At 44.6% G+C, this 16,015-nt stretch overlaps 1 protein-coding gene across 3 annotated transcripts in view; it reads right to left on the reverse strand.

The window, feature by feature from the left end:
• The window catches only part of LOC141239484 (nectin-1-like), a 114,421-nt gene extending 98,608 nt beyond the window's left edge, over positions 1–15,813 (reverse strand). For 2 of the 3 annotated variants that reach the window (XM_073668541.1, XM_073668542.1), the window contains exon 1: positions 15,329–15,813. In XM_073668541.1, the coding sequence (XP_073524642.1) occupies positions 15,329–15,386 (58 nt within the window). In that variant the 5' untranslated portion in view covers positions 15,387–15,813. Of the gene's footprint in view, positions 1–10,350; positions 10,928–15,328 lie in introns of those variants that run through there. The other variant, XM_073668543.1, reaches the window with a different exon arrangement.
• Between the last annotated feature and the right edge of the window lie 202 nt (positions 15,814–16,015).

A 16,015-nucleotide genomic window follows, 5' to 3' on the forward strand; every position in this document is an offset into this window, starting at 1 on the left:
ATGTTGAATATAGTTAATAATTGGCCTTGAAAATAAACCGCAGGCGTGGCCGAAGACCAGGCCCAACGACAGCGTGCCCTGAAGCCATGCCCAGGAACGATACACTAAGTGGGTTGATGCGGTTCCCATCAGCCAAATTTCAATTATCCCGATTGTGGCATAATCCGCAATGACTGCTCTCAATTCTATTGGTTTTTGTGATTTTTGCTTTTTGAGATTTTGCAAACTATTTGTAATGTGAATTGTTATTGTTGATTGTTTATTCAAAAAGGTATCCTCAGTTCGGGAGTACTGAATTTAACTAGGGGGGGAAGGTGGCACCCCAGAGGTCCGGTTGCCACAGTGGCATTGCCTCCCTCACAAGGGGTGATGCCATGCCTGGAAGCAAGCAGGAGTCCCCTAGTCAGGTATACTAGCATGCAACACTTTCCTGGCTCCAGACCAGCAAGGGGAGCTCCTCCCCTTAGCAACTGGAATCTGGAGGCGAGGTTAGTTAGAGTTAGTGAGAGGAGTTGAAGACAGGACAGCGACGAGAAAAGACCTGGGGAGTGGAGCTGTAAGGCAGCTCACCCCAGAGAGGAGCGTAGAAGAACCGGACACTGGAGTCCGAGGTTTTGGGGCACTGAAGGCCCAGCAGCAGAAACTGGAGGGCAGGAGACTGCAGGTCTCCTGGCCCCATCAGACGCCAGGAGGCTCAGCAGCACATAGGGTTCAGCACCACCACGTGGGAGCGACACTCCGGGAAGGCCCGAGCTGCCTGCCATACAGGTGAGCACAAAGACGTTTTACTCAGGGACGAGGGCCACAGCACAGCTATAAGCAGCAGGGCCAAAGAGATTAGCGCAAAGGGAAGGCCTACAACTCCACCTGGAGAGGTGGATTCCCAACTTTGCTTCCAGGCCGCCTGGACCTCTACTGCCAGCTAGTACCCGTGCCCCGGTCTGCCTAACCACCGCAAGTAAAGATAAGAGGAAACCGCCATTAAGTTGTGGACTGGTCATTATCTGCGCCATCCCCTGCACTACACTGCACAGCAACATCTATCACATCACCATTTCGTGCCCTGGAGTTAAGCTCTGCCTGTGGAAAGCTGAACTAACTCTGCTGCGTCACCATCAGCTCCAGAGGATCTGCACCGAAACGGCGGCTCCATATAGCCATATACTACAGGTGGCGTCACGAACATTATATATAGAAACTCTATTCCCTTTTCTTTAAAACCCCTTTTATTGACCGCCCTGGGTCATGGACCGGGTCACTGCCACTGTGGCATCCCCCAGCACAGACCGGCCCGGCTACCGAGTAACCCACGGCCCAGGGGGCGCGTCACCTGCATCACAGTGCTATCCCACAGTGTCTGTATCACAGCGCTATCCACACAGTGCCTCCATCACAGCGCTATTCACACAGTGCCTCCATCACAGCGCTATCCGCATAGTGCCTCCACTATGCACGCAGTAATTCCATCACAGCACTATCCACATAGTACCTTCATCACATCGCTTCCACAGTGCCTCCAACACAGTTCCTCCATCACAGCGCAATCCACATAGTGCCTCCATCACAGCACTATCCACACAGTGCCTCCATCACAGTGCTATCCACACAGTGCCTCCATCACAGCGCTTTCACACAGTGCCTCCATCTCAGCACTATTCACGTAGTGCCTGCATAACAGCGCTATCCATAGTGCCTCCATCACAGCTCTATCCGCACAGTGCCTCCATCACAGCGCTATCCACATTGTTATTATTATTATTATTTATTATTATAGTGGGAATTATTCCATGGCGCTTTACATGTGAAAAAGGGGTATAATACAAGAACAATTACAATAATCTTGAACACAATGTGACAGCGACTGGTACAGGAGGAGCGAGGACCCTGCCCGCGAGGGCTCACAATTGTAAAATCTATAAAGTTCTCATATTCACATTGAAGCATTGATTATATGGAGCAAAATTTAGCTCCATGACCACCAGATAACCCTTAACTGCAGCTCGGACCTTCTAACTCCCCCTCTGCAAACAGGTAATTAAAGTTGGTTATCTGATAGATCACAGACACCATTCCATTCCTCAACTTTCAGAAGAATGGGGGAGGTGACAGATTTATGGCCTTAATTTCAGCTCCTTTGTACTATTCCAGTTATGAATATTGAGGCTTTTATGCGCAGCATAGATATGACAGATATGAGAGTTATATTTTTGGAGTCGTGAAAAATTGTAGAATGTAATGCATTGTCTTGCATCACTGAGAGGTTGCGGTAACACTTTCAAATTAATATAGGTCAGATATATTATGATATGTATGCCATGTTTCCTCTCTTTAGAAAGATATAATCGTGATAGGAAACATGACAGTAATATCTCCCATCTGGGACCTCCAGGGGCGAAGATATCATGGAAGTTGGGGATTCCATAATTTTCTAAAAGACAAAGACACTTCCCTGTTATTAATCACGAGAAGGGAAGTATGTGGGAGTGATAATAAAAGCAAATGTCCAACTCTACTCACTGTCAGTCCCAGGTGATGCAGTTCACTGTAGTTCTGTCCGTTACTCCCCCAAAAACAAGGAGTTCCCCTTCATGAGACAGAACTACTCCTGCGACATCAGGTTTAGTACATTCCTTCTGTTTATCCTTTTTATTTTATGCAATAGTGCATACTGTATTGCTTTGTCCATTTTGTAACATCTTTATATATATTTTTATAAGCAGTCTCCTTTTAGGATTAAATTAATAAAAATGTAATATCTCTGCGCCTCTTGCTCTATAACCGCACAGCTGAAGCCATAAGCTACCCGTAATGGGTGTCCTATCAGCCTGTATAAACTATTGGTGGTGGCAGCTAGTTCCTTTTGTGATTGTGGACTTTGGCAGTGACCGTACCGGTAAATAACTCAAGAAAGATGAGCACGGGTATGGGATTGTCTCGTGTCTTTAATGCTTCCGAGATATGTTCACGTGGAAAAATCTGCAGTGAAAAATCTACAGCCGATCCACATCACCAATAGTTTAGCTGTGGAAATGCTGCCAATTTACATCAGATTTTTCCTTATGGATATTTCTTCACCCTTTCGCATACTCTAATCTTAAACAGAAGCCCAAATTTAGGCCATCCATAAGCCACAAACTGAAATAAACACTATAATTTGCATCAATTTCAGGTGTAAGGTATAATACACCAGAGAGGATGTGGTTGGCCACAATATATTCCATCAATGGTGCAATCAGACGACCGTATAACTCAGACCGAGATCAGAACACAGTGCACGGACTGGCCGCGGCTTTCCTGACCCGAGTATGACGGCAGCATAGAAATACATGCTGTCCCACTCAAGTCAGGAGAGCCGCCGGCCAGTCCGTGCTCTTCATTCTGATCTCAGTCCAATTTTTACGGCTGTCTGATTGCACCAAAAGACCCACAATCTTGAGGAAAAATGGTGAGGTGCAAAATAATAAAAAAAAGTCTTAATATTTTTTTTCGCAAATGTGGCTTGTGCAAAAATGTGCAACTTTAAGACTGCTGTTATTTGGTCACAGAATGTCAGTATTTATTTGTATGGCACTGTTTATTAGGCACCGTATAGCATATATTCAGTGTATGGTGGTGGGAGAATTATATTGGGCCACAAATTTGGACAACAGTATGGAACTGTATGTGCGGTGTTATGTTTAGTCACCAGTCTAACACATGCAATGGGGGGGGGGGTCATAAAAAGCATGTGCGTGTAGGCCATATGTCATTCATATGTGTGGGCCATAAGTCATTCGCAAATCCAGACAAACATTTGCATCAAAAAAAATATCATTAACTACTTTTATTCCCGTCTATTACATCATAAATAATGCAAAACTGGAGAATGCATGTAAAACAGATCATTATTACATGGAAAATACGCAGCTCGAGCTTTAACCATGAAACAAAGGGCGACTGTGACCCAGCTGTACAGAGAACCTCTGTGGAGACCTCGCCTACAACAAGGCAGTGATACAATATAACAGGTCCAAAGATACAAAAATAATGGAAGAACTCACGTATAAAACACACCAGGAAAAGCATTAAGGAAAGAAGGGAAAGGGGGAACATTATTGAAAACTTTAAATATGTTAAAGGTTTCAGCCCTTCTAGCCACAACTTATTTTTTTACTTTTTGTCAGGGAAGACAACGGAAAGATCACGCAGATCCTACCGCTGCCATCAATAGGTCAGGAGACGAAACTCCGCTGCCTCCAATCGTCAGGACAATTACGCAATTGACTGACGAGTGATGAACGAGGCCGCGGCTGCTTCCACTACGAGGCCGTTAATTGGGGAACTCACAGTGAGCGTATGGCATATACACCTCTGATTCCGAAGCATGGAATATATATATACCCCGGTACGGTCACTGCCAGCTCCATAATACCAAAAATAACTACTAGCTGACACCACAAATCGTTTATACAGGCCGATTGGACACCAGTTACAGGCAGTGTATGGCTTCAGGGGTGCGGTTTACAGATCAAGAGGAACTGAGCTATTCAATTTAATATGTTTAATCAGGAAAGGTAGACAGAGTTTATAAAAATATACACAGATGTTACAGAATGGAAACAAAACAATATGGTACATACAATTACATAAATTAAAAGGGATAAAAAAAGAAAATATACTAAATCTGTGTCACAGAAATGTCTCAGAGCTTAGCGGAGGGAGGGACTCATTAGGAAAACAGCCAGTACCACAGCAATCTGTACCTTCCAGGACTGACAAATGACAGAAACCCAAACTCTGCTCTTTATTAGATCAAGCTATGCTCACACACCTTCCCTTGGTGAGCTCATATGGGGGGCCGGTCGTGGGATGTGATAGGCATTTTAGATCCCCAACTTTCAGGATATATTTGACCCTGGAGGTCTCAGGCAGGAGATATTGTTGTCATGTGTCCTATCACAATTTTACCTTTCTATAGAGTTCAAACACAAAATGGATAACATCATCCATCTGACCGATATTAAGTTGGAGGTGTTTGGCCGGCCTTACAGTGATGTGAGTGAATGCGTTATGTTCGTCCTTTTGCTATGATGCCGGAAATATATCTCCCATAAATATTGGATCGATGGAAACCCCAATATTCATCAATGACCACTGGCTCCAGAGAGTCTGAGATAATTCTTTTGAACAGAAGAAGCCACTGTACTTCTCCACCTTTGAGTATACGAATCCTAGACTTGTTGGCCGGTTCGCAACAGATCCCTTGTGATAATGACCTGTTAATGGCAGGAGGTCATACTTCAATGGAGGTTGAAGTGTCGGCTCTTTCTCCCTTTCCCAGTTAGAATTAATCCCATATATTCTATGTGACGATGATATGTCCCCTCTCCACAGATGTAGCTATGGATTTTACAATTTTTCTCTAAGACACTTTTTTTCATCCCGTTTTCCAATACTTATAACTTTTAAGTTCTTTTTTTTCTATCAAAAGAGCTTGTTCCACATGTCACTATGTAATTCTTCATATGTGTTTTTGGAGCAAGGAAAAACATTTCTTTGTTATGGCGGAATACAGCAAAAATAGCAATTTCACTATTGGTTTTTTTAGTTCTTTTTTAATCACCTCACCACCCTCCTATTTTTTTGTTGTTTTTTTCTCCCCTTCTTCCAAGAGCCAGAACTTTTTTATCTTCCCCTCAATATAGCCATATGATGGTTTGTTTTTTTGTGGGACAAGTTGTACTTTTCAATGACACCATTCATTTTACTATACTGTGTACGTACTGGGAACAGGAAAAAAAATTACAAGTGCGGTGAAATTGCAAGAAAAGTGTAATTCCACAATTTATTTTTTTTCACCATGTTCACTATATAGTAAAACTGACCTGACGATATGATTCTCCAGGTCAGTACGATTACACACATACCAAACATGTATAGTTATTTTTTTTTTTTCTTTTATTTTAGAAATTTGTATGAAATTATTTTGCTTGTGTCTCCATATTCCGAGATTGGTAAAGTTTTCATTTTTCAGGATATGCGGCTGTGTGACGGCTTATTTTTTGCGGCTTGAGCTGACGTTTTTACTGATACAAGCATCTGGGGGAGAAACAATGCTTTGATCGCCTCTTATTCCATTTTATTCCATTTCCATTAATATTGCGACGGCCATAAAAACATTCTGGCGTTTTTAATTTTTTTCGTTACACCATTTACCTATAAGATTAAATTATGTTATAATTTCTGAATGCAGCGATACCAAATATGTGTGTTTTTTTTTTTTGTTATATTTTCAATGGGGCAAAAGGTGGGGTGATGTGAACTTTAGTGTTTAAGTTTTTTTCATATTTTAAAAATGTTTTTTCCCCAATTTTTACTATATTTAATAAAGGACTTGAAGCTGTGATCGTCTAATTGATTGTGCTATACATAGCAATTGTAGCGTCGGCGTCCCTGCCTCCTGCTAGGCAGGGACGCCGTTCCCCTCACCTCTCCGCTCCGTGCCCGGCGTCTTCCTCCCGCTCTGCTGGCAGCGTGCGCTCCTTCCCAGCCACTGTGCTTAGGGCGCGCGCGCTCCCCCTCTCTTAAAGGGGCCGCGCGCGCCGTCCTAAGGAGTCCCCGGCCAATGGCGGGAGGACCTCTCCATATATAAGGCACCTCCTCCAAAATGGAGGTGCCCGAGCAATGTTGTAGCATAGTTTATCACTCTGCTTCAGCCCTCAGGTCCCGTTACCAGATTCCTGCCAGTTTCCTGTTTGATACCTGCCTGATTCGTGTCTATCTGCTGATATTCCTGCGGTCCGACAGTCTGCCTACCAGCCCTGCCAGTCTGTCTATGGATCCGTCTGCCCGCTCACCTGGGAGTGCTCACCTGCTACCTGCCCGCTAGCCTACCTGGAGGCTCTGCCGTCATGTGCTGTGACCACCTGCCCGTCCAGAGACTCTTACCCGCTCACCTGGGAGCGCTCACCTGCTTGCTAGCCTACCTGGAGGCTCTGCCGTCACGTGCTGTGACCACCTGCCCATCCAGAGACTCTTGCCCGCTCACCTGGGAGCGTCCACCTACTACCTGCCTGTTAGCCTACCTGGAGGCTCAGCCGTCACTTGCCATGACCACAAGCCTGTCTAGAGACTGTCCCCGTCACTTGGAGTGACCACCCGCCTGTCAAGAGACTGTCGCCGTCACTTGCCGTGACCACCCGCCTGTCAAGAGACTCTCGCCCGCTCACCTGGGAGCGTCCACCTGCTACCTGCCTGCTAGCCTACCTGGAGGCTCAGCCGTCACTTGCTGTGACCACCTGTCTGTCCAGAGACTCCTGCCCGCTCACCTAGGAGCATGCACCTGCTACCTGCCTGCTAGCCTACCTGGAGGCTTAGCCGTCACTTGCCATGACCACAAGCCTGTCTAGAGACTGCCCCGTCACTTGGAGTGACCACCCGCCTGTCAAGAGACTGTCGCCGTCACTTGCCGTGACCACCCGCCTGTCAAGAGACTGTCCCCGTCACTTGCCGTGAACTCCTGCCCTCTTACCCAGAGACTGTCCCCGTCACTAGCCGTGACTGCCTGCCCGCCTTCCCTGGGTGTCACCCGCTTCCTTACAAGGACTGCCCCTTTGTATAGTTGCTCTGTGGTTCCACCTCCCAGACCCGTTACAGCAATGCATCAGTGGTGGTTCTAGTGCTTCATTCATGTGCTGATGGTGTTTCTGGTGCGCCATTCATGAGCAGTTGGTGAATCCGGTGCCCTATTCATGAACTGATGGTGGTTCTGGTGTACCACTCATGTATTGATGGTGGTTTTGGTGCCACATTCATGTTCGGATGGTGGTTTTTCTGACACATTCATGTACTGATGGTGGTTCTGCTTTCGCATTCATGTGCTGTTGGTGGTTCTCATCATGTAATAATCCTTTAATTTGTCAGCCTTAACAACAGATCATTACAAGGTCAGTGTGCTGTCCATTGGACATGGACAACACAAAGACTAAAAATACAGCCATGTGAATGAGTCTATATACACTATATCAGCCAAATGAGTGTTTTACTAAAGCCACCATACACTTTAGAAACTGGTTGGCCAAAAGATGGTTCAGCTGATTGTTCAGCCGACAGCTATCTTGTCTGAATCTCCCATACACAAGAGCACTCGCTCCTCCAAGCACTTCTATATTCTCTCTAAGAGAGCCACTATTAGACATTTCTGGTTGCAGCTTATCTCTTACAGAAGAAAAAGATTGGCAGTTTGATAGTGGACGCGCCAGATCCTTATCTCCTCTGTCAATTATATGTAAGGGGCTCCCATACATATTAGGTTAAAGCGCACCTGTCAGCAGGAATGGGCTTAGTAAACCACATACACTGTCAGGAGGGCGACGTTACACTGAGTAAAATGATACCTTCGTTGATGAAATCCGTCCTGTGGTTCTTTTATAATCTTTATTTTCATTTCTGCCATAATATATGCTCGTGCTCTGGGGCGGGACATTAAGGAGGGGCTGTAACTGGTGCTCTCATTATGTATCCCTATCTCTGGCCTCTGACAGGTCACTGTGCTTTCAGTGACCTGCCGACTATTTTAAATATTGCCTTTGTAATTTCTGTGAACATTTACATACCCCAAAATGGCCGCCGCAACCCGCGCATGAGCATCTTTTGGTTGCTGATAGATGCTACTGCGCATGCTCCAGCATCAAAAACTCACCAAATACTCATTGTGGGAACATATATACATATGGTTCCTAATGATGACTATGCAGGGAGGAAGTGGGGAGAGCACCTTAGTGTTGAGCACGCACGCCGGAGGCCACTGGAGCGGAAGTCGCAGGCGCATGATTTGGCTGCGGCACAGGGCACTGTGAGATGCACGGGAGGGGGAAACATTATTTTTTTTTTCCACTAAGTTGTGGTTTTAGCCCCAAGTTTTTCATTTTCACAAGAAAAACGGACAAATGCAACAATACCCCATATGTGGTGTAAAACTACGGCTTGGACACACAACAGGGCTCGGAATGGAAGGTGCGCTATTTGACTCTCGAAGCGCAAATTTGGCTGGAATAGATTATGGATGCCATGTTGCATTTTCAGTACACCCTAAGTGCCAAAAGTGGCCCCATTTTGGAGCTACACCAGTTTAGAAATGCATTTAAGGGTGTGGTGAGCATCTTGGATACAAAGCTGATTCACAGAATATTATAGCATTGGGACATGAAAAGTTTTTTAGCATCAAATTGTTTATTATTAGGAGAAAATGGACCCCACAATGTGTTATATAATTTCTCCCAAGTGTCTGGCAATACCCCACATGTGGTTGGAAACTGCTGTTTAGGCGCTCGGCAGGGCTCAGAAATGGAGGAGCGCTGTTTGGCATTGTGGAAATTTTTCTTGAAACTTTTTAGGTGCCATGGCACATTTGCGGAGTTGCTGATCTCCCAATATTGAGCAAACTCCACAAACGTGACCCAATTTTGGAAACTACACATTTTAATAACACTATAGTGAGCATTTTAACTCGCAGGTCCTCAGTAAAATATAATGCACAGTAGAAGGTGAACAGTGAAAACTGCATTTTTTCCACAGAAATGTTCTAAGGGTTTTTAGTAAGAGTTTTTAGTTTGTGAAGCGACAACCCGTCGTGGTTTCATCTAGGGGTGCAGAGACAATTTTTAGGGGAGCATTACAATTTGTGAATGATCTATAGGGCTGGATAGTAAGAAGTTCATGTGTTATGGCCAATAAGAGACACAGTAAAGGTGAAAACAGAATAAATACATTTAAAAATCTAAAGAGGTATGGAAAACTTAAAGACATTATTTGATGCGTCAGCCTGTGGTTTTATGGGGTCGGTTTCACACTGGTGTATTATGTGCTTCCTAATGCCTCAATTTTCATGCGTGCGGCATTTCTTTAGGGGCCTTTTTTTCAGTAGGGGGGATTTATGTGGGTAAATTAATCTGCATACATTACTGCCGGGTGCACTCTGCTCCTCTTCCTGGTCAGCAAATAACAGATTTAATGACTTTTCCCAGAAATTCAAGGAAACCGTTCACATTGCCAGCATATCAGGATCAGGAGAGAGCAAAAGCAATGTATGATACAACCTGGACTAGTTGGACGGGCAGCTTTTTATACCATAACCTTGTTTTGCGCATTGCGCTCTGTGGCTTTACTACTTGACCCAAAAGATCAACTCCTGCCATTAATTTATTGCTCCTGTGCACACAGAGGTTTGTGAACTCACGTACAGGAAAGGGGCTGCTGCCATCATGGTTAAGGTAAGAATGTCCAGGGCACTGCATTTGCCTCTTTCAGTGAATAAAGATCTTAGGGTGTGGGTTGTAAGTAATCACCTACTCTGTGCCAGGCAATACTCACAGTCTTCCAACTTTTGGTTGGCCCACAGATTTCGTATCTTTAGCCAGTATAGTCTGTAGCCACAGTCCACGATCCTCCAGACGACAAATACAATGATGGAATCGTGTATCCAGTAGCAACAGTCCTTCAAGAAAGTTTAAATCCAAACGACATATCCACAACTATAGCACGTTTATCCAGCTTAGTTGGTAACTGATCTCCAACACTCCATAAGCCATCCATCCATTGGCTCCACGTCCACAGCCATAGATCCTCTCCTTTCGGCGTCATTCCACCAACTTACCACTAAAACATGTCGCTTCTCTCTCTCTGGGCTCAGCCCCCTCAAAAGGTCAGAAGTGATGACACCCTCTCCCTTAAGCATTTACTTTTTGCTGAAACAATGAAGAATATTCCAGGAGTCTTCACCTGAGACTGCATGTAAGACCCCCTGTGGTGGCGGCTCGACTGTGTCAACAATCAACACTCACACAATGGGCCTAGACCCTGTTCGGACAATGATTCAAGGCTCCAAGAGATACTGATGAGATTACTGGAATGTTGGACAATTTACAAGAAAAATGAGTGTACATAAACTGACAAGCAAGCAGAGCATTAATAAAACACAGCCAGAAAATCTCTAATAAAACACAATAATAATATCGACGGAACCAGTGCTCCATGCTGGAAAAGCCTCTTAGTCTTTAGTAAGTGGGCAGCTCCTCACACAGTGAATATCACACCTAATACAGTTATATGAAAAAGTTTGGGCACCCCTATTAATCTTAAGCTTAATGTTTTATAAAAATTGGTGTTTTTGCAACAGCTATTTCAGTTTGATATATGTAATAACTGTTGGACACAGTAATGTTTCTGCCTTGAAATGAGGTTTATTGTACTAACAGAAAATGTGCAATCTGCATTCAAACAAAATTTGACAGGTGCATAAGTATGGGCACCCTTATCATTTTCGTGTTTTAAATACTCCTACCTACTTTTTACTGAGTTACTAAAGCACTTTTTTTGGTTTTGTAACCTCATTGAGCTTTGAACTTCATAGCCAGGTGTATGCAATCATGAGAAAAGCTACTTAAAGTGGCCACTTGCAAGTTGTTCTCCTGTTTGAATCTCCTCTGAAGAGTGGCATCATGGGCTCCTCAAAACAACTGTCAAATGATCTGAAAACAAAGATTATTCAACATAGTTGTTCAGGGGAAGGATACAAAAAGCTGACTCAGAGATTTAACCTGTCAGTTTCCACTGTAAGGAACATAGTAAGGAAATGGAAGAACACAGGGACAGTTCTTGTTAAGGCCAGAAGTGGCAGGCCAAGAAAAACATCAGAAAGGCAGAGAAGAAGAATGGTGAGATCAGTCAAGGACAATCCTCAGACCACCTCCAGAGAGCTGCAGCATCAACTTGCTACAGATGGTGTCACTGTGCATCGGTCAACTATACAACGCACTTTGCACAAGGAGAAGCTGTATGGGAGAGTGATGCGAAAGAAGCCGTTTCTGCATGCACGCCACAAACAGAGTCGGCTGAGGTATGCAAAAGCACATTTGGAGAAGCCAATTTCTTTTTGAAAGAAGGTCCTGTGGACTGATGAAACCAAGATTGAGTTGTTTGGTCATACAAAAAGGCGTTATGCATGGCGGCAAAAAAACACAGCATTCCAAGAAAAACACTTGCTACCCACAGTAAAATTTGGTGGAGGTCCCATCATGCTTTGGGGTTGTGTGGCCAATGCCGGCACCGGGAATCTTGTTAAAGTTGAGGGACGCATGGATTCCACTCAGTATCAGCAGATTCTTGACAATAATGTTCAAGAATCAGTGACAAAGTTGAAGTTACGCAGGGGATGGATCTTTCAGCAAGACAATGATCCAAAACACCGCTCCAAATCTACTCAGGCATTTATGCAGAGGAACAATTACAATGTTCTGGAATGGCCATCCCAGTCCCCAGACCTGAATATCATTGAACATCTGTGGGATCATTTGAAGAGGGCTGTCCATGCTCGGCGACCATCAAACTTAACTGAACTGGAATTGTTTTGTAAAGAGGAATGGTCAAAAATACCTTCATCCAGGATCCAGGAACTCATTAAAAGCTACAGGAAGCGACTAGAGGCTGTTATTTTTGCAAAAGGAGGATCTACTAAATATTAATGTCACTTTTCTGGTGAGGTGCCCATACTTATGCACCTGTCAAATTTTGTTTGAATGCAGATTGCACATTTTCTGTTAGTACAATAAACCTCATTTCAAGGCAGAAACATTACTGTGTCCAACAGTTATTACATATATCAACCTAAAATAGCTGTTGCAAAAACACCAATTTTTATAAAACATTAAGCTTAAGATTAATAGGGGTGCCCAAACTTTTTCATATAACTGTATATATTAAATATATATATATTTTTTTATTTCATTAATAAGAAACTATGCTCCCAACTAAACTGTAGGTACGGATCAGCGACTCGGCACGAGTGGAGCGGAACTGGCCACTCGGCACGAGTGGAGCGGAACTGGCCACTCGGCACGAGTGGAGCGGAACTGGCCACTCGGCACGAGTGGAGAGGAACTGGCCACTCGGCACGAGTGGAGCGGAACTGGCCACTCGGCACGAGTGGACCGGAACCAGGATGAGGGATACCATACATACCAGGATAGGGATGAGGGATGGGGTACCATGCATACCAGGATAGGGATGAGGAGTACCACACATACCAGGATTGGGGATGAGGGGTGCCACGCCTACCAGGATTGGGGATGAGGGGTGCCACGCCTACCAGGATTGGGGATGAGGGGTGCCACGCCTACCAGGATTGGGGATGAGGGGTGCCACGCCTACCAGGATTGGGGATGAGGGGTGCCACGCCTACCAGGATTGGGGGTGAGGGGTGCCATGCATACCAGGATTGGGGGTGAGGGGTGCCATGCATACCAGGATTGGGGGTGAGGGGTGCCATGCATACCAGGATTGGAGGTGAGGGGGGCCATGCATACCAGGATTGGGGGTGAGGGGGGCCATGCATACCAAGATTGGGGGTGAGGGGTGCCATGCATACCAGGACTGAAGATGAGGGGTGCCATGCATACCAGGACTGGAGGTGAGGGGTGCCATGCATACCAGGATGGGGATGAGGGGTGCCATGCATACAAGGATAGGATGGTGGGGACAGGATGGGGGCAGCACAAATACCAGGAGGGGGGCAGCACATACCAGCATGGGAGACCATATACCAATAAAAATGCTCGCCACCCGGGCGTAGAACGGGTTCAATAGCTAGTGAAGTATATACCAGACTGTGAAAAATCACATCATTTTTTGAACATTCTTACGCTTAAAGAAATAATTCTTTAAAAAAATATTATACAAAATATAATAATAATATAGGTCACCTTGGAACCTATTTCTTTCCTTAAGTCGGGATGCCTCCTATATGCCAAGAAGAACAAGTATAATTACATATTTAACTAAACAAATTGAAAGCCGTATTGTTATAACTATTGTTCCAATAAGGATGATCTTTTTCCCTGCCCGTTTATCCTATCCAACCACGCCTATGCCCTTTTCTTCCCTTATCCCTCCTCTCTACCCTTTTTCCTTCCCACATCCTTTCCCTTTGTCTAACCCTTCATTCTCCCTTGTTTATTCTATGGATAAGTTTTTACTTACTTAATTTGAATAACTTTATTATTTGTCATTTCTCATTATATTGATTATAAACACATACCCGTAAAAGTGTTACATTTTCCCAAAATGAAAAAAATATTGTTGAAAAAATTTTTTTTAAAAATGAACCGGTTACCTACAGTCCCTGAGTCAACACAATTACAGCAACGACAGATTTATTAATATAAGTACTTTTATAAAATAAAAAAAAACTTTAAAAAAAAAAAAAAAAAAAAAAAAAATAGAAGGATAAATTTGGTTTGTGTTGACCTTCTTCTGTTGATGCAGCTACGTGAGGGGCTGGTACTTTGCATCTTTGCAGGACGAGCCTTAGTTTTTGTTAGGACCATTTTGACGTTCATCAGGACTTTTGATTGCTTTTTATTATATTTTTGTGAAGGGACAAGGTAACTAAAAAAATAAGCAATTTTAGGTGACATTAAAAAGCAGCAATTCTGACATTTTTTTTTACATGGACTGTTATGGATGGATGCGGCGATGTCAGATGATTATTTGTAATATTTGTATATGTTTTTATTTCCAAAATTGAAGAAATTTGGGTCATCTCCGGGTTTGTTTTTTACTTGATTGCCGGTTTCAGAAAATGTCTCTTTAGGTCCCAAGCTGTCAAAATAACCCATCGCACAGGAGGACATATCATTGCTGCACAGGAGGTCAGGGGGCCGCCACCTCTACCGCCAAATCCGCAGCAGCTGAACTATTGGACTAGGGAACCCTTCTACTGTCCTTACACGGGATCCGACACCGACCCATTGACAATCCCAAACCTGTGTCACGGAGGTGAAGGGGGTGCAGGATGGGGATCAAATTCTATTTTCTGTATCCGTTTTCAAGATCTCTGTTCAGAGAGACGATGATCATCTTTTTAGTAAATTTCCTGTGACCGTATGGTCAAGAATTGGCCAAAAATGCACAAAAAAAACCAAACACTGTCTGAGTCTCAGATTCCTTATACTAAAAGTGAACAGAGTGTAATGTACAGATGAGAGCGTTCCCAGCGGAGCCCCCCATCCCCCAACCTTTGTTCCCCCGATCAGCATGGCAGGTGTTCACACAAAGACGGGGGGGGGGCACCACATGTCGGAGATATTGTCACCTAGATGCAATATTTCATGAAGCAAAAATGTGCAGGAGCTTCATATAACTGAGGAAGAGATGGGACAGCAGCTACAGAAGAAGCACAAGACACATCATCAGCTCCATGTGTGCCCTGCGAGAACAGCAGAGAAGAGCACAGGGAAAGGGCAGAGAAGACAGCAGCTAGAGGGTTAACAGGACAATTGTGGAGGTCACTCACCCTGGCAGAGGCCGGCCTGTAGTGACAGAGACAGGACCAGCAGAGACAGCAGAGACATGGCCACCGAGCTGGGGAACCAACCGTGCACTGGGCGACACAAAACCCGCACTTCCACACAGTCCGCAGTCACCACAAGGTGGCAGCACAGAGAGCTGCTGTCGTTTCTTTTTTATTATTATTAATTGGCTAAATAGACTTTTTTTTTTTGCAAAAAAAATTGTGACCAGTATAACTTCTGCACATAGGAGTCTACGAGGGCGAGCTGGCAGGGAACAGTCAGTGAGCTCGTCCTCAGTACAGCAACCAACGTGATGATAAATCAGTACATACGAGTTCTGCCATAATTATCATCCACCACACTGTCACAACACAGAATCCCCCTCTCCGAGCATCCATCTCCCCTCCTAGCTTCTCCACCACTCCACCATGTCCATCATCTTCGTCCTCGCTATCAGCTGCTGAAACCAGCGCAGGCGCGGTGAGAACTGTGCAATGCGCATGACACAGGGAGGCTACATGTGAGGGCTCCTCGGCGCACAAGTGCTGACGTCACTGCCTGAAGAGCAGCGGGGAGGGGGAAGAGAACAGGGACTATCTCCATGACATCTAGGTTTGTTTGTTTTTTACAAGCATCTGTATTGTTGCTGCACTTCTCTCCAACCATTTCTATGTACAATACGAGTGTAT

The sequence above is a fragment of the Phyllobates terribilis genome, unplaced genomic scaffold (genome assembly GCF_046119375.1).
Source record: "Phyllobates terribilis strain yellow unplaced genomic scaffold, ASM4611937v1 Scaffold_2__4_contigs__length_985480577, whole genome shotgun sequence".
Taxonomy (NCBI): domain Eukaryota; kingdom Metazoa; phylum Chordata; class Amphibia; order Anura; family Dendrobatidae; genus Phyllobates; species Phyllobates terribilis.